Here is a 23188-nt window from a genome sequence, read left to right on the forward strand (position 1 = left end):
TGTGGAGAAACTGGAACCTTGTGCACTGCTGGTGGAAATGTAAAAAGATAACAGCTACCATGAAAAACATTACGGTGGTGCCTCAAAAGTTAAACACATCATCATACGATCCAGCAATTCCAGTTCTGCTGCTAAGTCGCTTCATTCGTGTCCGACTCTGTGCGACCCCATAGACGGCAGCCCACCAGGCTCCCCCACCCCTGGGATTCTCCAGGCAAGAACACTGGAGTGGGTTGCCATTTCCTTCTCCAATGCATGAAAGGGAAAAGTGAAAGTGAAGTCGCTCAGTCGTGTCTGACTCTTAGCGACCCCATGGACTGCAGCCTACCAGGCTCCTCCATCCATGGGATTTTCCAGGCAAGAGTACTGGAGTGGGGTGCCATTGCCTTCTCCAAATTCCAGTTCTAGGTGTACATGAAAAAGAACTGAAAGCAGGGTCTCACAGAGATGTTTGTATGTCCACGTTCGCAGCAGCATTATTCACAATAGCGTAAATGTGGAAGCAACACCAAGTAACATCGATAGATGAATGGATAAACAAATGTATATATACAGGACGTTATATTTCAGCTTTAAAAATGAAGGAAGTTCTGATCCATGCTATAATTGATGAACCTTGAGGACATTATGCTGAGTGGAGTAAGCCAGACACAAAGACAAACACTTTGTATGAGTCCACTGATTCGAGGTACTTAAAGTAGGCAAAGCCACAGAGAGCAGAATGGTGGCCTCCAGGTCTGTGGGGGGGAATGCGGAGTTGGCGCTGCTGTACAAACATGTGAGTGTATCTAACACCACTGAACTGTGCCCTGAAAGATGCTAAAGTTTACATTAGGTATATTTTACCATTCCTCCCCCTCCAAATTTTTTTAAAGAACACTAGTTATAGGAGCCTGGTGGACTGCCTTCAATGGGGTCGCATAGAGTCGGAAACGACTGAAGCAACTTAGCAGCAACAGCAGCAGCAGTTATAGGAAACTTTGTGTATTGCAGATACAATCCACTCATACAAAGCTAAGTAACACAAAGTAGCCTGTTAGAAGAGTCTGGCACTTGGCTCTAAGTAGTAGTCACTCCTGCCAGTTTCAAATAAGAATTCTGTTCAGAAAATTAAAATGTTCCTGACATGCACCTGTCTCTCAACTTCCAGTAGGTGCCATCATGTCACAGCAGAAAAGGGCATACAGCCACAGAACTAAGTGGGATAAAGAATGACAAAGACAAAATCCCACAAATAACTCCCTCTTCCCGGGGAGACAGAGAAGCGCCTAGTTTCTCAGGTGAGATCAGAGTCCAATCCACCAGCCTGTGACTCTGAGGATGGGGCTCTGGTGGCCTGGCACAGAAGAATCACTCACAACATCTCTTTACCACAAGAATAGGCTTCCCTTGTAGCTCAGCTGGTCGAGAATCCACCTGCAGTTTGGGAGACCTGGGTTCGATCCCTGGGTTGGGAAGATTCCCTGGAAAAAGGAAACGCTACCCACTCCAGTATCCTGGCCTGGAGAATTCATTCCATGGTCTGCAAAAATGCTCCACCCTAAGGTCACACTGACTACAGTGGCTGCCCACGGGCCTCACCTGGCCTGCATCCAGCCTTTGGGCCAGAGAGGTTTGACCTCAGCATCCAGAAATGCCTTCACGTAGTCCTCCCAGGACTGGGCCTTGTTCTTCTCCAGGTCAAAGCTCTCCAGTTTTATCTTCACCACTTGACAGAGCAGCTCCCTGCAGAGTAGGCAGAAGTCACAACCTTTAAACCACCCAAACGCTTCTTCAAGGTTTCAATCATGTGCTTTCAGCAGCCCTAATTAAAGAAAAAGATTCTAACCTTCATTAGAAACACAGGAACATGCTCAGACACTGGCCCCACAAACCCTCCACTGAGGCAAGGTCCCAGTTTGGGCACACCTGATTTCATCACTCCACTGGAACTTCTTCCGGGGTCCCATTATCCTCCGGCCCCCTTTCTCTTCATCTTCCTCCTCATCAGAACAGACCCGTTCTCTCTGCTCCTTGTCTTTCTCCTCTTCCAGCATCCTAGAGAGTGGGAAGAATTAGGCGGGACCCTAAGGTCACCACAGACCCGCTTCCTCCTGCCCACCGCCCCCGCCCCCACCCCCCGTGACTTCTCAGAAGAGGTGAGGATGCCGAAGGCAGCAAGGGAACGCACTTACTTGGCGACCTTGGCTTGCGTGTGGGCCTGGCACTCGTCCTGGTACTTGGCCATCTGCTCGGGCATGGCCCTGCCGATGGCTTCCTTAAGTTTCTGGAGCGGCTCCTTCAGACGCCCACCCTGCTAAGAGCAAGACCAGTCATGAGTCTGGTTTACACGTCACTTTTTAGGCTGAGGACACACTCTAAGCATAACCAACTGCACGGAGGCCGTGCAGCAACAGCTGTGGCACCTGTGAGCGTGTGCCACCCTCTCCGCTGGGCCCGAAGCCACAGGGCTCCACTGCAAGGTCACCCACCTGCTCACAGAGGTGCAGTTTTCGCGCGCGCTTGACCAAGGTGTCTTTGCTGCAGGGCAGGAAGGAAGCAAGGTAGGCATACACTCCAGAACGGGTCTGGCTGCTCAGCTCCCGGGTCTGCGCCTCTATGCTGAAGAACAGAGCAGAGTCACCCACCGCAGCACCCCTTGTCTGCAGGAGCCAAGAGTGGGCGAAGCCTTATCTCACCATTCACACAGCATCACAGAGTGGCCAGCACAACAAACCCGACGAACTTAGCTAGGCAGAGTGCACCAAGGTTCTCAGGTCAAAGACAAGACCGAGTCAAGGTGTCAAGAAAACCGAGTCTCGAAGAGTACAAGCTCTGAAGTTCTAAGTTTCATAAACAAAGAAAGCATAAATGCTTTCAAGCTGGGAAGTAATCGAGTTGCTTGGGGTTCCAGCAGAGCTTCCCCTTTTTTCCCCTACAGTTCCAAGTTCTGTCCCTGACTACGTGGTCAAGGAAACCCTCACACCTGCAGCATCCCCAGAGACGAGCAGAATGCGGTCTGTCTTCCATCCCTTGAGCTCTCTGGATCTGGCACGCTCCAGGGCACAAACCCCTCACCTGTGCAGACCCTCAGGTGCTCCCTGACCCAAATGGCCAATCTCCCTCTGTCCTGGCCAGGCAAGGTCCTTCGCTAGAATATCCCCTGGTCTTGACCACTGGTTTCACACATGCAAAACCCTCAGCAGTTGCGTAATCAGCTTCGTCTGGTACACGATACAACCAGGAAAGAAACTGGCAAAGCTGGAGGGCCAGATACAAAGAATCTGGCTAGGATTTTTACGTGTGTGTTTTGGCTTTTTTTTTCTTTTTAATCCAATTCAGACGGTAGGGTGTCCCAGAGGCTGGCGTGTGTGAGATGGGGAGTGGGAGGGTGAGCACTGGCCTCAGAGCACAGGTGCGACTAGGAGGAGAAGGACCAGGCTCCCCGAGGAGTGCCCCCGAGGGCAGGGCCCGGGCCTGCACCGAGCCGTCTCTCCCTCTCCTCAGAGACGGGCAGGCAGCGCCTGCTCTCTGCTCTCACCTCACAGGTGGCACAACACCCTCCCCAGCGTGCCGTGACGAAGACACAGAGTCCCAGCAACATCTGCTGCCTCAGGTGAGGGTGGTCTAGCAGTTCCTAGATACAAACATCTGATGTCCCCGCCCCTGACCTCTATTTTAAAAAACCACAATAAAGCAAAAGAAACCAATTTTTAAAAATCTCATCAGGGCTTTCTTTTCCCTCAGTTGTACTCCCACTTCCCCGGGTCTGCTAAACCCCTGCATGGTAACAGCAGATGCAAAGAAACGAAAGATACTCACTCTAGGAGGATGCCGTTAACATCGTGGGTGAAGAACTTCTGCCTGCTCTCTCCCTCCGCAGCTCTGGCAGCCTGGTTCACGGCAGACAGAACAGCCATTAGTGCCCTGGCCCCATAGCGCCCGCCACTCACCCACAGGCCTAGAGAACGCTGGATGACCAAACCCTCCCCGAGCCCCGCCCTGCCCCGCCCTAACCCGGACTAGGTTCACCTATGACCACTGCACGCTCCCAAAGCGGCGCAGCCAGCTCTCTTCACAGGCTGCCACAGCATCTACGGACACACAGTCCATCCTTCCCAGGACTTGACACAACAGTCATGTAAGAGGGTTGAGTCTTATGTGAAGAAAATTAGAGTCAAGGGACTCGTGAATCTGATTCAGTCAGCAAGCGAGCTCCTCTGCCCAGCACTCTATCATCTAAACGGTGAGTTGTGTTTTCCATACCATCTACAGCACAAAACAATCAAGAACTTTAACAAACCTGCCATATTTGAAGGCCTTTATTCACCAAAATAATATTAGTAACAATAATAATGTGCTGCTTCAGCATTTAAAAACCACAATTCTTTGAAAATTCATAATCTATTTAGGGTATGTTATCACAAACAGACCACTGGAATGACTAACCTGACTACCCACTAACACAGATACAGCAGGCTGCTATGGCGCTATGCTTCCCCTGAGTGCACAGTTAACAAGACCCTGGCTGGCCACCCTGGAGACCCCTGAAGCAATCACAGGAGGCAGCCAAGCCACCAAAAGCATAAGAGAGGAAAGCAGCATGCAAAGGTCTGGACCAGGGGTTCTCTATTTGGCCACGTGCACCGAGCGGCCTTCCGCACTCTAGACGCATCCCATCGGAATCTCCCGGGAAGGCCTGTGTTCCTTAAAAGAGGCCCCAGGATTAGGACCCACCAAAAGAACTCTGGCGACGAGCATGTAGAGGATCGAGAACCACTGACCTACACCCAAGAGGTTCCTGGTTCAAAGTCAGTTGCTCAGTTGTGTCCGACTCTTTGTGACCCCATGGACTGCAGCTCACCCGGCTCCTCTGTCCATGGGATTCTCCAGGCAAGAATACTGGAGTGGGCTGCCATTCCCTTCTCCAGGGGACCTTCCCGACCCAGGGATCGAACCTGGGTCTCCTGCATCATAGGCAGATTCTTTACTGTCTGAGCCACCAAGAAGCTCACTGGTCCAAAGGCTTTAGGCAAAATAAAACGTCAGGCTTGACATATAATACTGATGGTAAACAGAGACAGTAAGGTGATTGTCTACAGTGAAATGATCAATCCTGATCAACCCCTGGGAACACCTACCTTTCTCTAGCCCCTTAGGCCGTCCCCTCACCACATCCTCTGGGTCCTGTCCTGACCTCCTAGCTCTGCCCTGTCTCCTCCACTAGCTCTTAGCTGCAGGCATGCTCCCAAGTTCCATCGAGAGACCTCTTCACCCAACAATGTCTCCCCCTCAGCTTCAAAATAATACATATGCACAAAATAACAAACACAACCTAAACCTCTATCCTCAGCTCTGGACCAGAACTGTCAATTATCTCCCTGAATGAAAGACCCTGGAGTATACAAATCAACTTGTCCAAAATCTAAACCACTCCTTTCTGCTCTTCCTCCCGAGTTCCTACAACAGCACCTCACCCTTCTTAAATCCTCTCAGTTTTCTTTACAATGCTTCGGGAGGCCTTCCTGAGCCTAGAATCAAACCCAAACTCCTCCACCTGGCAGTCAGGGTTCTCCAGGACATGGCCTCACCATCCTCTCCAGCCCCCACCTCCCACCACATACCAGGAGTCCCTGTTATCCAACACGTTGCCTGTTCTCAGCCCTGTGCCCTGGCTTACCAGAAGGCCACGTCACCCGAGAGGCTGGCCAAGCCTGCTGCTTCCAGTCCTATCCCTATGGACCCCCAAGAGCCGCTCTTTCCCTTCCTCAAGTTTGGCGGTCCACTGGACCATCCTGTTGGCCGTCCAATCATGACAGCTTATTTCACCCTGCTCTGTCCCACAGCCCGCTGTTTACATGGCTATTGGTCTGTTTGTACAAGCAGCTCATGGAGAAACGTGAACTGAATCTTACTCATCAACATGTTTCCCACAGCAGCCCATCACCTAACAGCTACTGAGGAAAAGTCAGCTGAGTGGGTGATGAATGAACACACAAATGAACAGATTATCGCTGCAAGGATGAAAACTAAGAGGAAGGAAAGCTCAGTACCAGACAAAACTTGAAGAGGATGTGAAAATTTAGCTCGGCTAGGGGAGGGGCAGAGGCCGGAGATGGCTGGCAGAGAGGGAAGGAAGAGAGGGCGACACTAACGTCTCCTGTTACGCCTTATGCTGTCAGGGAGTTTGCAATTCCCCTGTGGCACATTTAATGTACTGGGATTGTGAGTTCAGTTTGCAAGAAAACAAAATGGAGTCATTCTTTCAACTTAGAGACTGCTGGTTACAGGGCTTCTCAGGTGGCGCTAGGGGTAAAGAACCCACCTGCAGGAGATGTAAAAGACATGGGTTCGATCCCTGGGTCAGGAAGATCCCCTGGAAGAGGGCACAGCAACCCACTTCAGTATTCCTGCCTGGAGAATCCTGTGGACAGAGAAGCCTGGCGGGCTGCAGCCCCTGTGTGCTGTGCACAGGGTCGCAGAGTCAGACACGACTGACGGGACTTAGCACCCTGCTAGTTATAAGATGCAGAAGCGCCTCTAGATTAATTCAACCTAATTAACATGCACTTCAAATGCCTGTTTGTCAGACCCAACACCTCCTCAGGCTTCCAAGTTTTATTTGTTTTTGGCTGCACTGTGCGGCTGGTGGGATCCTAGTTCCCTGACCGGGGACTGAACCCAGGCCCTGACAGTGAAAGCAAGGCATCCTAACCACTGAGCCACAAGGGAATTCTCTCCAATCAAGTTTTTAGATATCCGCCATTTCAGAAGCTTTCTGGCTATATAATTTTTTTTTTTCCTGATGCCTTCTGAATCATGCAGAACAGTATCTCTGAGGATCTGGCTTTATGCTAAAGTAGTCAAGGGCTGCATTTTTAAATAAATCTAAATAAAAAAGCCACTGACTATGTAGTTGCTAGTGTGCCAGAAAGAACTGAGATCCCTCAACCCTAATGAGAAACACCCTTGCTGGAGGTGTTGTATGAATCAGTTAAATCACTCCGAGATTAGCTAGGAAATGAAATAAAACCAGACAGCCAGATTGTGCTGATTTACAATAGTTCCAATAGCCTTTTAATGAGCTCTTTATTCATTATTAAGAAGAGCCACTTCTAGCCTTTCAGCACCTAGATCACAACTTTATATACTGTACCTGCTTTTACTGAATAGAGTGAAATCTGATATGATTTTCTTTACAAAGACCAAACCGGTTTGTTTGTTTTTAGGTTGCACCGTGAGGCATGCAGGATTTTAGTTCCCCAACCAGGGATCAAACCTGTGCCCCCTGTACTGGAAGTGCAGTCTTAACCACTGGAGGTCTCAAACAAAGTTTTTTTTTTTTCTATCTTATTCTCCGTGAATCCGTGTCTCTCTAGTTTTGCAATGCAAGGGTTCTAACTGTACAGGAGGGTAAGCAGTGAGCAGGTAGAAGGGTGGGCAACATGTGTCTCTGTTTCTTTTCTATTTTTAGTATCACTATCCTTTCCATTTTATGCTTGAATGAAGAGGAAACAGACATGGGTTATCTGCACAGAGGAGGGTGAGTAGCTGCCAAACTCTATCAAGACAGTTACCTATCAAGGGGCAATGTTATCTGAGCTTTCCAACAACCAAGACAAAAGACACAACCAACACATATTAGGAGCAGACAGACAGGGGCAAGGCCATCAGGTCAAACCACTGGGCTCCCTGGGGCCCATAAACAGGCACAGCACAGGGGAGTAGGAAGTGGAAAGTGGGCTAACAGTGCTGGAGTGCTCCCTCTCAGAATAGCTCTTTCACACATGTACATTTTCAAATATATTTTTTGAAGTTTTAAGAATAACATCTAGTTAGAAGACAAATCTTATTTTTGCTTCCAACTGTAAAATATTTTTCCCTGGGAGACTGACGCACATCACACTGGAATCTGCTTCAGCACCATGGGGGACCGCACACAGGCCCACGGACTCTCCCGTCCCAGGACGGGGGTCCCCAGGGGAGGGGCCGGTGGCTGGTGACTTACTTTCCCAGCACAGGGCAGCAGAGGTGCACACCACCTCCAAGGCTAGGGCCTGAGGGTCTGCTGGCTTTCACCTTCACCCTCTGGAGATACTACCGCGAGACTGTCCTGCCCAGAACGAGAGACGGGAGAGGCCCTGTTGTCCCGGCTGTCCCAATGCCCAGCTATCTTACCAGCTGAAGGCGGCCTGAAAGCCACCACATTTGTGGGGTGGGGTAGAGTGGGTTTAGACACAGTAGAAACTGATACATGTACCCCCTAGGGCCAAGATTTAAAATCTCAACAAAGTATCACAAAAACAAAGCAAGGAGAGAAAAAAGAAAAAGAAGGGAGTGAAAAATAAAGTGAGAAACATAAACACTGCCCATGTTAGTTATACACACCAAGTTTAATTTAAATTAAAAAAAAAATAATGTCCACTTCAAAATCTAGGACAGGGCTTCTTATTAATGATCCAAAGATCCACACGTGACTTTTGAAAATCATGTGTAATTTCTGTGTACACAGGCGTCTTTCCCTGGGAGGAACCTCTGCCAGCGACTCTCACAGCAGGGCCTGGGGATAGAGTGCCTGTGCACACGTGCAGGCGGCGCCAAGTGCCCCCAGCGCCGGGAGCCTACACAGCGGCGTTAAGTCACTTTCTAAAATAAGCCTTCTTTGTCATGCAATCATTAAAAATAATGAGGGCTTTATAATAATATTTATTAAGTGAAAAGAGCAGAAAACAATTATTCACAACTACAATTACAACTGCATAAAAACATATACACAGAGGCTAGAAAAGAGAGTGAGTTGAAAATAGTTTTCAGAGTGGCAGGATTTTCCCAATTTCCCGTTTCTTAATGCTGGCACTGAAGGGCCAGGTGATGACTTAAGTAACAGTTTCACACGTGAATATATGTTCAAGCCAGTACAGTGACATCTCGTCACCACCTCCTCACCAGGACCTGAGCCTACCTTACCTATGGGCTCCTGACCTGTCTCCATCACGCCTGAAAGACGACCGAGACTCGGCAATTCCTGAGGAAGGAGAGCCTGCTCGGCGTCCACCTGACGGACTCCACAAAGTAAGGTTTTCTCACATCACGACCCAACGCTGTTCCACATGATGCCGCTTTGTTTCCACCAGACTTGTCCATCCTTCCCAAGAAAATGCAATAATGATTCTCAGTTATTAGACTAGGACACCCCCTGTGGTAGAAGCAGAGACGCATACAGAGCCACTTTAACTTTCCTCTAAGGAATGACTGGCCTCTGCCACACACATCTGACTTGACTCAAGGCTTTCAGAATCTACAGGATAATCTGATTACAAACCACAAGATTGAAAAGAAGAGATAATTTTTTTTTTAACATATATTCTGAGTGCAACCATAGGACAGTAAACTCATACACACCAAGTTCCCATTTAACTACTTCTCCCTTAACATCCTGTTAAGACAAATCCTGAATCCTGACAGGGCATAATTTATTTAAATGGGTACATTCAAACAACACTGTGCTCATTCCATAAGGATGAACAGAGCTCCGAATAAGACGTCTGAATTATTTCACATGCCATGTTCAAGTATTTTTTGCAAATGAGAAAATCATTTGCAGAAGTTGTTAACATTTTATCCTGCCCTGGTCCTAGTGTATATGAGGACTAGTATACACAACAGAGATTCTGAAACACTGAGAGTCACTGGTTTAAAACTGAAGCTCTAGAGTGTAAGTGTCCCCAGGGTTGTCACAAGTCATGATGTCCAAGGTGAAATGGTATTTTAACTAAAACACACTATAACTAATGACCCGTGCTTGGCTTATCATCAGTATTCATGGATCACGGAATCTACAGTCCTTAGTGCTCTAGTACTAGATCAACTCCCCATCCCCAGGGGGAAAACACGCGGAATGTCCGCTATTTTCCAAAGACCGTTACTGTTTTTAACGTGGGGCTGTTGGACAGTACTTACGGTTCAGCCCTTCTTACTTATCACAATTCCAGATTCCTATAATCACTGCTGCTGCTACTGCTGCTGCTAAGTCGCTTCAGTCATGTCTGACTCTGTGGGACCCCACAGACTGCAGCCCACCAGGCTCCCCTGTCCCTGGGATTCTCCAGGCAAGAACACTGGAGTGGGTTGCCATTTCCTTCTCCAATGCATGAAAGGGAAAAGTGAAAGTGAAGTCGCTCAGTCGTGTTTGACTCTGTGTGACCCCACGGACTGCAGCCTACCAGGCTCCTCCGTCCATGGGATTTTCCAGGCAAGAGTACTGGAGTGGGGTGCCATTCCCTTCTCCACCTATAATCACTACCTAACACTAAACCCAGCGGCAACTAAGCATATGCCCCACGCCCAACATGTCTGCAAACGTCTATGAATGTTCAAAACCTTCAGAAATTACTAAAGAGACGTATCTCTGCCTCAGCTGCCTGCTGCCAACATGAGTATCTGTCACACAAAAGGAAGGATAGTCTGATAGGCACGAAGGAGGAGAGAAAAATCTCTCCAGAAGAAAGTAAATTTTCCAACGTGAAGGAATCACTAAAGGACAGGCAGAGCTGACCCTGTGCCCTTGCTTGGGATGGGAAGAAAGCCCAGAAAAGCAGACAATGGGAGCACCCACTGACTAAGGGCTGCTCTGGGCCGTGAGCTGCAAGTGGTTCCGGACCAGCAACGATCCGCCCGATCGCTTCCAGGAGAGCCCAGCCACTCCATGTCACCATACCTGAGCCAGCTCCTTAACGCGCTTCTCCAGGGGTGCAGGCAGGCCTTCAGGAAGGGAAGAGGGCTGCCTGAATTCCTGGTCCAGTCCCACCCCAAGGGAATCGCTTTCATCATCCATATCGCGGAAGGGGCTTCCTTCTGGAGACTCACTGAGCAGTTGCTCCAAGTCCAAATCCGTCAGCGAGTCCATGGCAGTGGCCGCCTGCAGCAAGTCATTGTCAGAGGCAGAGCCGAAGAGCGAGAGCAAAGGGTCGGAGGCACCTTCCAATTCCCGCAAGCCCTGAGCTTCCGCTGATGACACTGCTATGGGCTTATGCTCTTCGTCCCTCTTTCTCTGAGCCTCTTTCTCCTTTTGGAATTTCTTCAGCATCTCTTTAACACTCAAAGCCCCAGAATACTTCTTTTTCTTCTTCTCCTTACTGGCATTGAGGGCTGTAAAGCTGCAAGTAAAAGGGAGAAGTCGGTTACTAAGACTGCAGGACCCCTCGCAAGGGAAATTTCCAGAGGGGCTTCAGCCCCGCTCCCAGCACAAAGGTCTCCGGGAACCTCAGCCACAAGTCCACCCCGTCACTCCTCACCCTCCTCTTGGCACACGGAGCTCCTCCTTGCTGGGACCAAAGCTTGAGACTGAATACAGGTTAGCAAAAAGTAACACAAAATGCTAAACATCCGATGGGTTTTTTAAAACCACTGCCAGGCTGAAACAAAAGGTTGGAAAAACAGGAGGGGCAAGAAAGACATTTAAAGGGAGAAAGCAGGAACAGCAGCAACTTGGAGGGCGGCTGGGGTGAGACGGAGGCTGAGGAAGCAGGACCGGAGAAGACAAAGGGGACAGAGACAGAGGAGATCGGGGGCAGAGGAGGGTGCTCAGAACAGGAACGTCAGCAGCCACACAGTGACAGAGAGACCCGCCAACACTGACGCGGGACAGAGCGCACTCTGATGCCCGACACACACACGTGAGGGCCCTGACAAGGCCGCGTGGCACCGTGACCCGCGGCCCCGCGAGGCTGTGAGAAGGTGGGCGCGTGGCCGGGCGGCCCTGACGGTGCAGAGTCCTCCTAGCAAAGAAGCTGCTGCCTCTCACCCGGCTTTGGAAAACTTGGACTTTTTCGATTTCTTCTCCTTGTCATAAGTGTCATCTTTTTTCTTCTTCTTTATCTTCTCACCACCTTCCTTCAACTTCCGCTTCTGAGAATTAAAGACAAGGCACAGTTACACGGCTCCCGAGCTCCGGGAGCAAGTGCACTACGCAGCACTGGCCTTCTCCGCCCGGGGAACATCCTGAGAGCTGTCTTACTTCCTCCACGAACACACGATTTCAGCTCAGTCCTTGGACCACAGACCTGCAGGTCAGGACAGCATTCCCACTGACAGCGGCTCCTAGGAAACCCAGGCCAGAGGCAACAGAGGCCCTTCTGCAGCCTGAACCATTTCTGTTTTAAAATGAGCTGTGTGGGGGCCTACCTCACATTTTAAACACCCAGGCAGTGACAGATAGCTTTCAAAATAAGCTTATCTTAGGGCTAACTCATTTTCGTTGGGGTGAAGTCCTCTAATGTCCACAGATGAGATACAGTGAGCTGGTGCACACGTCCCTCACTCCACACCCGTCACTGCCCTCGTCCCCGCCCTGGGGCCACCTCGAGGAGCAAGTCCCCGCTGAGCCTGCTGGGACACAGGCACGGACACCATGACTGAGCCTCCAGGGTCACGGCACACGTGTGAGAAGGGAACCGCCAACCTCGGCACAGCTGGTGCCTCTCCGCCACTCTCCTGAGCCATCCTAAACCGCACAGATTCGGGCAAGTCACCTACTGATCTCATAAAGGCATGTCAAAAAGCACTTCTGAAGTCCAAAACCGAGCAATGTTCTAACCTTGGGAGATTTTTTCTTCTTTTCCTTAATGAAGTCATCCTCAGATTCTGACGCTTGTCTAAACTGCAGGGTCCCCGAGTTGATGTAAAATCCTCCATACTTGGTAGTCAAAGAAGCAGGAACAAGCTCATCGTACTGAAAGGGAAACAAACCTGGGTCAGCTCCAAGGCCTGTGCTACGGCCACAGGTGCCGAGTGCATCTTGACAGAACAGATGTGACTGTTCCTCTGTCACTTTTCAGACAGCATACGAAGGTATGCTTCCGGTCAGTCACCAACATCCAAGTTAGGAGGTGTGTTGCACAGATCTGATCACCAGAGGCCCAGATCAAGGTGTCACTTCCTGTCCCTTCAGAGCAGCTCTCTCCACTGCACGGGCACCCCCACTGACCCAGCCCAGCTCCAGCACTGTCAGGAGGGGCCTGGGTGCCCCACTTGCGGTGGTTTCAGTGGTCTCACTAAGTACTCACCGCTTCAGAGTTATCAATGAAGGAATCGGATTCATCATAACCATAACCCATATCAATCAAGTCCTGTATTCGGTCTTTTCTACGTTTCTTTCCACCCTAAAATTTAAAACAGATCACATGCTTGTTTTTATACTTGTGATAGGAACATACAACACAAAATCTAAACTTTAAACAAATTTTTAGGCCCAGGGTCACAGGACTTTTTTAATACACAGAATTAATTGTTGCCTTGAACTCCAACAGCTAATGACTAAAGGTTATAAAACACAGGACCAGTCTCTTACACATCCCCCAAAACCTTGTTCCCTGAAGACCTTTCAAAATAGGACAGATTTGTAAATGCATAAAGTGGCCTAAGACTGAAGAAAGAACTAAATGGCCTCATATGCCTTGCATCAAAATACTTATTCTCAGGATAAATTCTAAGGGTAAAAGCCTCTTTATGTTTATTTATCCATTTAGCGCCACATGAGTTCCTGCCATATGCACTTTCTGTACCTTAACGCATTTGTTTAATAACTTCATTCTGTTCTCTCCAAGCTCTATACTTGTTTCACATTAGTGTTGATTAGATAAACCACTAAAGGAATATGAAAATGTCTGAAAACCTCTCCCACCCGACAAGGTTGTTCTGTTGCCCAAGAGAGAAATCTTACATATTTTTCTTCAAATTTCCTAGCAAGGGCCTCCACTTTATGCCTTTCCTTTTCTTCATCATTGAAAGGATCCAAGAGATCTTTCTTCTGTAAAGAGACCATTCCACAAAAATAAGATTCACAAAAAAGTTCCCACAAAGCTATTCATTGTACCTTCATTGATTCCACACTGATAAACTGTATAATAAAAACAACTTTTTCAGAAAAGACAAGGTAAAATACATGTTACCTCCTCATCCGTGTTTACCTTACTTGTTTGAAAGTAAAATTCCCATTCATGAGACTCAACAGAACTTGATTAAATACCTACAGTCACCCACTGCAGTACTAGGTCCTGCTGCTGCTGCTACTGCTGCTAAGTCGCTTCAGTCGTGTCCGACTCTGTGTGACCCCATAGACGGCAGCCCACCAGGCTCCCTCGTCCCTGGGATTCTCCAGGCAAGAACACTGGAGTGGGTTGCCATTTCCTTCCCCAATGCATGAAAGTGAAAAGTGAAAGTGAAGTTGCTCAGTTGTGTCCGACTATTAGTGACCCCATGGACTGCAGCCTACCAGGCTCCTCTGTCCATGGGATTTTCCAGGCAAGAGTACTGGAGTGGGGTGCCATTGCCTTCTCCCAGTACTAGGTCCTATAGTGCTCCAAATATGGCAAAGGGAGTTTAGTCGGGGGATGCTCACCCCGTGTAAATCTGCGTTCGAATATAACTGGTTTCCTTTGTAATACTAAAAATCATTTTATGCATTTAAAAACATTATTCTAAGAAAAGGTCCAAAGGCTTCAACCAGACTTGCAAAGCAGCCACTGGCTCAGAAAGGTTAAGAACCCATTGAGCACAAGCTCCTGACAGCTATTCAACCTTAGTGGTTAGAAGAGTGGTATGAACTTATTCTTCTCTCAGTGTTATCGATAGTCAAACCCAAGTTCGTGCCATTACTTTTCCTTGGAAGCCTATCTTGAAGGATCAATAATCTCCCTTCCCTCCCAATCTCAATACTACCTCCAGATATTTTCAAGCAGTTTTCCAAAGTTTATACTCCATAAACCTTTCTATTTTTTCTCAAATTTTACAGAGTTGGACCTTAAGCTTCCATGGCAAGGAATCTTAATTTTAATAAAAGACTTCTGTATCAAATACACTTAAGACTTTGGAGTCCAAAAACACTAAGACTGGACTTTTACTTCTTCTACAATGATCACATATAACCTAAGTGGTTCAAATAATTTTAAGAAACCCCACTCGTCTGGAGCAGCACTGGATTTAATGTTTGCTCCTTAACGCCCTGCAAGCAGCAGTCATCCACTATTTCCTGAATGCATGAAGGTCTGCCTCTGTCTAAACACAGCATCTGGAATGTAAGCTCCTTTCTGTCCAAGCCCTCCAGGGCCTGTATTCGTACCAGACTTAACAATTACCACACTGTGATTCCTGTTACTTGTGTAGGTGTAATTCTCCTAAAACATCTACAAGAGTGCAAAGTTCCTTTGAGGTTCCTTTGAGGACAGCAGCCTCCCCACCTTTACTCGTCCTCAGCATTCTAGCACAGGGCCTTAACATTCTAAGACACATGTGCTAAGTGAGTTAATATATAAATGTGTCAGATTACATTGTGCTTGGAACGCTGCAGAGTAGACAGGGTAATTTAGGAGTTCTAAACCTGATGCCAGAAGTGAATCCCCTGAAATTGGATCTGAAGTTCTCTGTGTAAGTCCCACGCATTTTTCTGCAGTTGAGGAGGGCATCTGAACCCCACAAAAGGTGAAATCAGAGCACTGGAGTTCTAATCTCAGTTGACCTACTGATTTAGTTTGAGCCCATAAATAAATCACCAATTCCGGAAGAGGATACTGTTCCTACTTTGGAGAAGAGTTGATGAATGGATGTGAAATTACTTTTTCTCAGCCTACCTACTGGCCCTCATACAACCTGGCACAGACTGAAATGGCTTTCATTCAATCAATCAGATCTTTATTAAGGAAACACATTTTTATCTAAAAAAAGTGGGTAGTCCTTCGGACCAAAGGCAGCCCAAAGAGCACAACCACAGACCAGACTGAAGGAACATGGCCCATAGGAGTCAGGCACCTGCATGATTTCTTCAACCCCAGACAGACACTGTGAGCCATGCCAGCCCAACCCCCATGTCCCTGGAGCCAGTCTAGAGACTGGAACGCTGCCAGCACAGGACCCTGCTCACCTTTCCCACAGAGGCTGGCAGAGCACACAGGCTTATAGCAGGTGCTTAAAATAAATGCTCATGACCCAGCTCCTACTCAAACTGCATGGTTCCATTGACATGAAATACAGAAACATGCAAAACTGATCTCAGCTATTAGAAATCAGGACAGTTGTCACCCTTGAGGGCTGAGGTAATATTTTGGGAGGGAAGAAGGAGGGTTTCTATTAGCCCCAAAAACGTCGTATTTTGTAATCTAGGTGCAAGTTACAGGGGTATTCGTGGAAAGTCCATCAAGTTGTGTGTTTATCACATTTGCACTTTCATTATGCACATAATTCAGTTAAAAAGTTTATAAAAAATTGTGCAATGTTAATGAATTGCCAAAACATCAGTAATAACTGAAGCTGGGTAATGGGTACATGGGGGCTTATCATATTATTCTCTCCAGACTGTACACATTTGCAACGCTGCATACTAAAAACGTAAAACAAGTCTGCCAGGAAAATAAACAGATCATTTAAAAAACATTTTAAGAAATCAAGCTGATTATCAAAAGCCATAAAGGCTGCCCATTTCTGGCAGGGGAAAAAAAACTTCAAAACTCCCAACAAAACCAAAACCCACAAAAATAGGTTTCTATCCATCCAAGTAAAGAAACTGTCCAGAATATTACTGTGCTTAGAAGAGAGGAGCAGTCTGTATCTTTTTTTGTCTGCCCTTGTATTAGGCACAATGAGATTCCCTCGGAAAAAAGTAATGCCCAGCATGAAATTCCAGCTCTGGAAAAGGCAGGGGCTAGTCACACTAAGATGCAACATTTATAGCCTTGGCATGAAAAAATCTGGTGTTTATTCGTATTAATTAGCCATAATACAAATTAGCCTTGGATGTGCCATACATTTTCTCTAGCCTAAAAAAGGAAAATGGTTATAGAAAGAATTCTAACCCTTCCCTCCAGAGGCAAAACTGGCAGACCGTGAGCTTGCTTTGTGGGGGAGGCCAAGCCTTTGTATGCTGCTTCCGCCCTCCGGAGCCCTTCTGGCACACTACCCTGAGCATTAGACCCGCAGAGCGAGCTGGGGCCACGGTGTACCTTGTCTGCGGGCTGAAGTCCTTTCACCTTCCCTCGTAAGTTCTTCACCAGCTCTGGGTAGAAGAACTCTGGGCAACGTTTGTGATCCGGCTCAAAGAGGGTGAGTGTGATCCGAACAGCGGCCGCGGCCGGCTCCGAGTCCTGATGCTGCTCTGCTCCCCCAACTTCCTCTTTCCGGGATTTCTTCAAAAACGCAGGATTCAAAGAACCTGGGAGAGAGGTGAACTGGACCCTGTGGGGCTCCGACATGGCTACCAACAAGTCTTAGCGGGTGTCACTGCATGGCTTCTGTTAACATTGAAAACAAGAGCCAGGTCAAACCAAGATGATAAAAATGGTGATTTTTTTCCTGTTCAGTTTTACAGATTTAAATTAAAAAAAAAAAATTCACTGTCAAGAATCATCGTTAATTTATCTTAATTACCGTTTACTGCTTTTTTCTGCCTAAATACTATTTACTTTAAATATAAAAAACTTCACATAGATATGAAAAGCATCCCAAATCCTATACTCAGAGATAATCAGTGTTTAGCATATTTCCAGTCATTTTGTCCAATGCATATTCACTAGATCCTTGACACTAGAGAACGCATGCTGATACAGCCTTAAAGAATCCTCAGAATTGCAAAGGAACGTAGAGAAAACTGGTTTTCATTTAATTTATCCAATATACTTTTTTTAAAACTTCGGACTGAGAATAATCTCCTTCTTAAAACCTCTTTATTTTCAGCAGTTTACTTTCATGTAGGGCCATTCTTCACAACGACAAAGTTTTCATCAGTTCATAGAAGCTCTGCCCGCCCCAGGATAAGTTTAAGACCACTGTCTAAAGAGCAGTGTGGCTGGACTCACTTCCTCATACCAGTCTGTCACTACCCAAATTTGGGCCTCAGCAAAGTGACAAAATATCACAGGCCAAAGAGGTTCCAGGGGCTTCCCCAGTGGCACTACTGGTAAAGAATCCTCCTGCTAATGCAGGAGACGCAAGAGATGCGGTTTGGTCCCTGAGTGGGGAAGATCCCTTGGAGAAGGAAATGGCAACCCACTCCAGTAGCCTTGGGTGGAAAATCCCATGGACAGAGGAACCTGGCAGGCCACAGTCCATGGGGTCACAAAGAGTCAGAACGACTGAGCATGCGCACAGTATCCGCATACATTATGGGTATGTGTATACGTGCAATATTCACTTTGTGACCATAAAATTGTGACCTATAAAACCAGCTAAGGGAATAAAATATCTAAAAATGAAGAGTTAAAATTCTAATTAGGGAGAAAAGCAACTGGCAGCAAAACAGGTTGGTTTTTGGCAGGAAAAAACCACCATGCACTAAGATGTCAAAAAAATTCCCCTAAAAGAAACTTCAAGGCCCCCACGACATCTGTGATGCATTGGATTATAGAAACAAACTCAAGGTGAAGACCTAAAAGTCTTCATAAAAGCAGGCAAAGTCCCACCATATGAAGAGAATCTGCACATTAACCAATGGAGGATGTAGAAAGGTCAAATTGAAGTGCTAACTAGGTCCCTGCCTGACCAGTAGGTAATTTAAAAATGTAACCTTATCTTGGCCCAAATTTTAGATAGTATGACCTCAGTCTACCTAATAGTAAAAAATACATCTCGTGGTTATTAATTTGAAATCCTTAGAAAAATATAAAATTGAAAGTGTGTTTTTAAAAGACCTGACTTACATCTGTAAGTTTATTAGACTTACAAGAGTTAAGCCTTGGAAAGATTTAACTTTAGGTTTACGAGTTCACTGTTGTAGAAGTTTTAGGTACTTGGGAGAACAACCATATAGAACTTTAAATGCAGTTTAAAACACTCAAAGAAATTTTATTTTTTAAAAAGTTCATTGTTTATGAGAATTTAACGTATTAAACTTGAACTGTGGTGTTGGAGAAGACTCTTGAGAATCCCTTGGACTGCAAGGAGATCCAACCACTCCATCCTAAAGGAAATCAGTCCTGGGTGTTCACTGGAAGGACTGATGTTGAAGCTGAAACGCCAATATTTTGGCCACCTGATGCGAAGAGCTGACTCATTTGAAAAGACCTTGATGTTGGGAAAGATTGAAGGCAGGAGGAGAAGGGGACAACAGAGGATGAGACAGTTAGATGGCATCATTGACTCAATGGACATGAGTTTGGGTAAACTCTGGGAGTTGGTGACGGACAGGGAGGCCTGGCATGCTGTGGTTCATGGGGTCGCAGAGAGTCGGACACGACTGAGCAACTGAACTGAATTGAATCTATTAAACTAGTGCTTTAATTGAAACTGTCAAAAATCAAATTTTTTTTCAAATATTTGAAAAAACCTAAAATGTTTATTTTTATGTATACATTCTTAAGATTTATAAACAAGATTTGTTTTAAAAGCTTAAGAGGTTTAAGTATTTAAATACTCAATTGTAAGAGTTGACTCTTAATTCTAAATAAAAGCACAGTATTCTACAAATGAAAGCACCCCTCTTAAAAAACCTCAACCCAGGTTATCCAAGAAATTCAGGCCTCCTTTTGTATCTCAGATTATTCCAAGGAATGGTACTTTTTGTTGTTTCTATATACCCTCTCAATCATATTTTCAAACTGATTATTGGTGAAATTTAGAAAAATCCACCGAATATTGAATGCTAATTTTGTAATTAGTCTCTTCAATGAATTCCTAACTATTTTAATGGTTTTCCCTTAATTCTGTTTTTCAAAATAGGCTATCCTATCCTATCACAGAAATAATAATTTTGTCTCCTCCTTTCCGAAAAATAATGTTCTATTTCTGTTTCATGTCTTATTGCATTGGCTAGAACTACCAAGATAATATTAGACAATATATTTACTCATTACTATGTTCCCGGCTCTATCACAAATGTCCTTAGGGTCCAGTCTGATACTGATGTACAATTCGTGAATTTTACTAAGTCATTATTTCTCAAATTTCTCAAAATTTCTCAAAAATTAAGAGTTCTTAAACTAGGAAGATGTGTTTAATTTTCTTATTTCCTGGAAACTTAAATATGCTTTAAAAAAGATCGGTCTAGTCTCTAAAACAACATGAAATAGTTACCAGTGAATGACAGCTCCTGAAACTAGCTGTCCTGAAACTAGTACTTAGAGGAAGCTGACTGTAAAGAGAAACCGGGCCGCGAGTTCGCTAAAACCCCATTCTTACAACCAGTATACCTTTGGGAGACAGAGTGTAGACCTGCCACCTTTTTTTTGGAGCATAGGATGGCTCAATAAAAGTCCGGTTCTAAATTAAGTCAACATCGACCTTGAGTTCTTTGGGCTCTACAACTAGAACTGGGGATCTTAAAAATTTTTTATTTTCTACCTGGGCTGTTGACGTGTAGGCATAGCTGTGCTCAACTGCTGTCCCCACTTCCCCATTGAACGGCTTAGTCTTAACTCACTGATAAACTACGCCTTAGCATCTGCTGCCTTCCTGCTGTCAAAAAACAGCCTGCTCCCAACTTCCCCCAAAAGTGTCAAACTACAACAAGACTGACATGAGAGCCCGAACCCGACAAAGACACGCACCTTTGTCCCCGGAGCAATGCAGCCTACGGCCCCGCGGGTCGCTTTCGTGCCCCCCGCTGCCGTCTTCATGCCGGCCCGAGAGCCCGGGCGGCGGCTCCGCTAGCGGCCGGCCCCCGAGCCATGCCTCCCGGCGGGCGGTCGGCCCACGCCGCGGCCCATGGCCGGGTCCCCCCGCGCGCCCGGGGTAGTGAGCGGAGCGAGGAGGGGGCGGGTCGCCGGCTATGCCGGCCCAGGAGGAAGCGGAGAGACGCCGGCTCCACGTCGGCCGGGCAACTCGGAACCTCGCGGCGGGCAGCGCTGCGCCCCGGGGAGAACTTGCGGCGCGGAAGCAGGCTCGGAGCGGCTCCCGCAAGACCCCGGCCGTTAGAGAGCGCGCCCCGAAGGACCAGTCCGTCACGCGGGAGCGACCACGCAGAGCCCGCCGGGCGCGGGGCCCCGGGAGCGGGCGGAGCGCTGGCTTCCAGGCCGCGCCAAAGTCCGTCAAGGCAGCTACCGGCGCGCCGACGCGGCCGGCCCCGGGGCCCGCGCCGGACTAACGGCCGTAACGGAAGCGCTGTCGGGGCGGGCGCCGGAGGCCAGGGCCCGGGGGCGGGGCGGGCCGCACGGCCGGCTCCCTCGCTCGTTCCGCCGGCCGCACCGTCGCCGCCGCCGCCGCCGCCGCCGCCGCCGCCGCCGCAGCCTCAGACCGCGGCGCTTCGTTGTCACGAGCCGGAGGGAGGGGGAAAGGAGCCGGGAGTCTCGGAGATCCGGCGCGCGGAGACCGCGGCGCCCAGGTCACGTGCCGCTCGGCCGGCCAATAAGCCCCGACGGGCGCGGTGACGTCAGAGCAGCGGCGTGGCCGGGGGGGACGGCCGGCCCCTATCACGTGGTCCGCCTCACTCCAATGGGCGGCGCCGGAGCAACCTGATGTTCCCAACCGCCCGTGCGTCGGCGGTGGTTGGGTGGTAAGATGGCGGCTGTGAGTCTGCGGCTCGGCGATTTGGTGTGGTGAGTCCGGGCGGCCGGGGCCAACAGCGGTGCGCTGGGGAGCTGCTTCCCCGGGCGTGGGGTGTGTGGCCTGCCCCGAGGCGGCCTTTCTACGCGCTCCAGGTCATGGAGAAAGGTCGAGATGAGGTGCCGGCGCTGGGAGTGAAGCCGGGCGGAAGGGGCAGCCTGGCCCCGGGGGACTGAGGCCGAGGGTGGCCGCGGTGGGCCCAGCTCCGAGCACCGAGGCCGCCTGGGGAGAGCAGTGCTCCGGACCCCGACGCGTGGCGGCCCACTGTGAGGAGAGTGCCCGGCGCCGCGCGGCTTCCACGGACGTCCGATTCCTCGCCCCGGGGTCTGGGCTGGGGGGCTCCCAGGAAGAGCAGGAGAGCCTGGGAGCCCGCGGGGCCGTCTCGTCTGGGTAAAGCGCTTCGACACCCGCGTTGCGCGACGGAACCCACCTGTGCGGGCGGCTCGGCCCGGGGGTGTCGAAAGCTGACTGCCGGCGCTGCGCTTTGAAGAAATGAAGGGAACACTTCTCCATTACAACCGAAGGCTTGGCAGTGACCGGTGCCTCTCGTTGTCAGCTTCTGTGTCCCGGACAACCGCCCGGACCGAGACGGGAGCCGCCTCCCTCGAGCTGCGCAGCCTGTCTCTTCGACCCGGAGGAAGGGCTTCTCTTAGCGTTTTGTCAAAGCCAGGCTGGTGAATTAAACCAGACTTTGTGAAGGGGAAGTCTTGTGTTTACAGAGCGAGCTGCCCCCCACGCCCGTCACGTCACGGGCAGGCTCTAGACAAATGGCTCTCGGTGGTTTCAGAAGGATGCACATACCTGGCGCACCGAAGTCTTCGTTTTTTTTTTTTTTTTTTTTTTTTGCATTGCGTTTCTGAGGAATTTGGGCATCTTGGGCCCAGCTGTGGAAGCCACGTTTAAGAATTCCTTGTTGCCAGCTTTTAGTCTGGCAGTGGAGGGTGAAGGTGGAGGTTTAGGAAAAATAAATTGCATGTTGAGTGTGTTGAAGGAGCTGGAGTTGCTTTTCCAGGGCAAATGCTGACTCTCTGTGTTTTCTCTAGGGGGAAACTCGGCCGGTATCCTCCTTGGCCGGGAAAGGTGAGTGTCTTGCTACTGAATGAAGAACGTCTTAAGTTGACTTTGGGAAGGGGGAGCATGTAAGATGGAATTCCCCACAGACTCTAGCATTGAGTTAAACTGGGCTTATTTAAATAACACACGGGTTTTTGTTTTTCTTTTTTTTTCTTTAGTATCAGTTTATTTAGAAAAGGCAGTATACATAAACCAGATCTTTTAATCTGCAGTGAATTATTATTTCTTGACTCAGAAGTGGTTTTTGATAGTCTTTTAATCCTGAAAATCCATTATGACTTGAATTTAGCTTTGCATAAATCGAACAAAAGGAGAAGAAAATAAACTTTCCGGGAAGAAAAAAAATCTGAATGTAGGTTAGTGAAAAGTCAAAGTATTTTTGTCCCAACTAAGTTTAAATCTTCCATTTTACCATCTGTGCTGCTCCGGTGCATCTCTGCAGAAGTTGGCATTCCACATTTTGCATGAGGCAATCCTTCATAGCTTTCCAAATGTTCTGTTTTTATATTCCTGATTGGAGCCCAGGAAATGTCTTTAGACTTTGTCTTTGCAATATGGCATTTGCAGTGCCTGATTTATTCATCACTGTTGTTGTCACCTGTCTCAACTCTTT

General features: G+C 48.1%; 2 protein-coding genes across 8 annotated transcripts in view; one reads left to right on the top strand and one right to left on the bottom strand.

Annotated features, from left to right (window-relative positions):
* The window catches only part of UBN1 (ubinuclein 1), a 33148-nt gene extending 11969 nt beyond the window's left edge, over positions 1-21179 (bottom strand). Inside the window, exons 1-12 of one of the 2 annotated variants that reach the window (XM_070362770.1) lie at positions 20508-21179; positions 16971-17258; positions 13700-13786; positions 13044-13139; positions 12575-12709; positions 11783-11886; positions 10697-11135; positions 3802-3872; positions 2472-2601; positions 2175-2296; positions 1909-2037; positions 1582-1725 (exon numbers count right to left, since the gene is read on the bottom strand). In XM_070362770.1, coding sequence (XP_070218871.1) covers positions 1582-1725; positions 1909-2037; positions 2175-2296; positions 2472-2601; positions 3802-3872; positions 10697-11135; positions 11783-11886; positions 12575-12709; positions 13044-13139; positions 13700-13786; positions 16971-17219 — 1706 coding nt within the window. In that variant the 5' untranslated portion in view covers positions 17220-17258; positions 20508-21179. The remainder of the gene's footprint in view (positions 1-1581; positions 1726-1908; positions 2038-2174; positions 2297-2471; positions 2602-3801; positions 3873-10696; positions 11136-11782; positions 11887-12574; positions 12710-13043; positions 13140-13699; positions 13787-16970; positions 17259-20507) is intronic. The other variant, XM_070362771.1, reaches the window with a different exon arrangement.
* Positions 21180-21373: 194 nt separating this feature from the next.
* GLYR1 (glyoxylate reductase 1 homolog) overlaps positions 21374-23188 on the top strand; it is a 31811-nt gene continuing 29996 nt past the window's right edge. For all 6 annotated transcript variants that reach the window (XM_005887814.3, XM_070362772.1, XM_005887812.3 and 3 more), the window contains exons 1-2: positions 21374-21494; positions 22545-22581. In XM_005887814.3, the coding sequence (XP_005887876.1) occupies positions 21457-21494; positions 22545-22581 (75 nt within the window). In that variant the 5' untranslated portion in view covers positions 21374-21456. The remainder of the gene's footprint in view (positions 21495-22544; positions 22582-23188) is intronic.

This window comes from Bos mutus, chromosome 25, assembly GCF_027580195.1.
Source record: "Bos mutus isolate GX-2022 chromosome 25, NWIPB_WYAK_1.1, whole genome shotgun sequence".
NCBI classification, from domain to species: Eukaryota; Metazoa; Chordata; class Mammalia; order Artiodactyla; family Bovidae; genus Bos; species Bos mutus.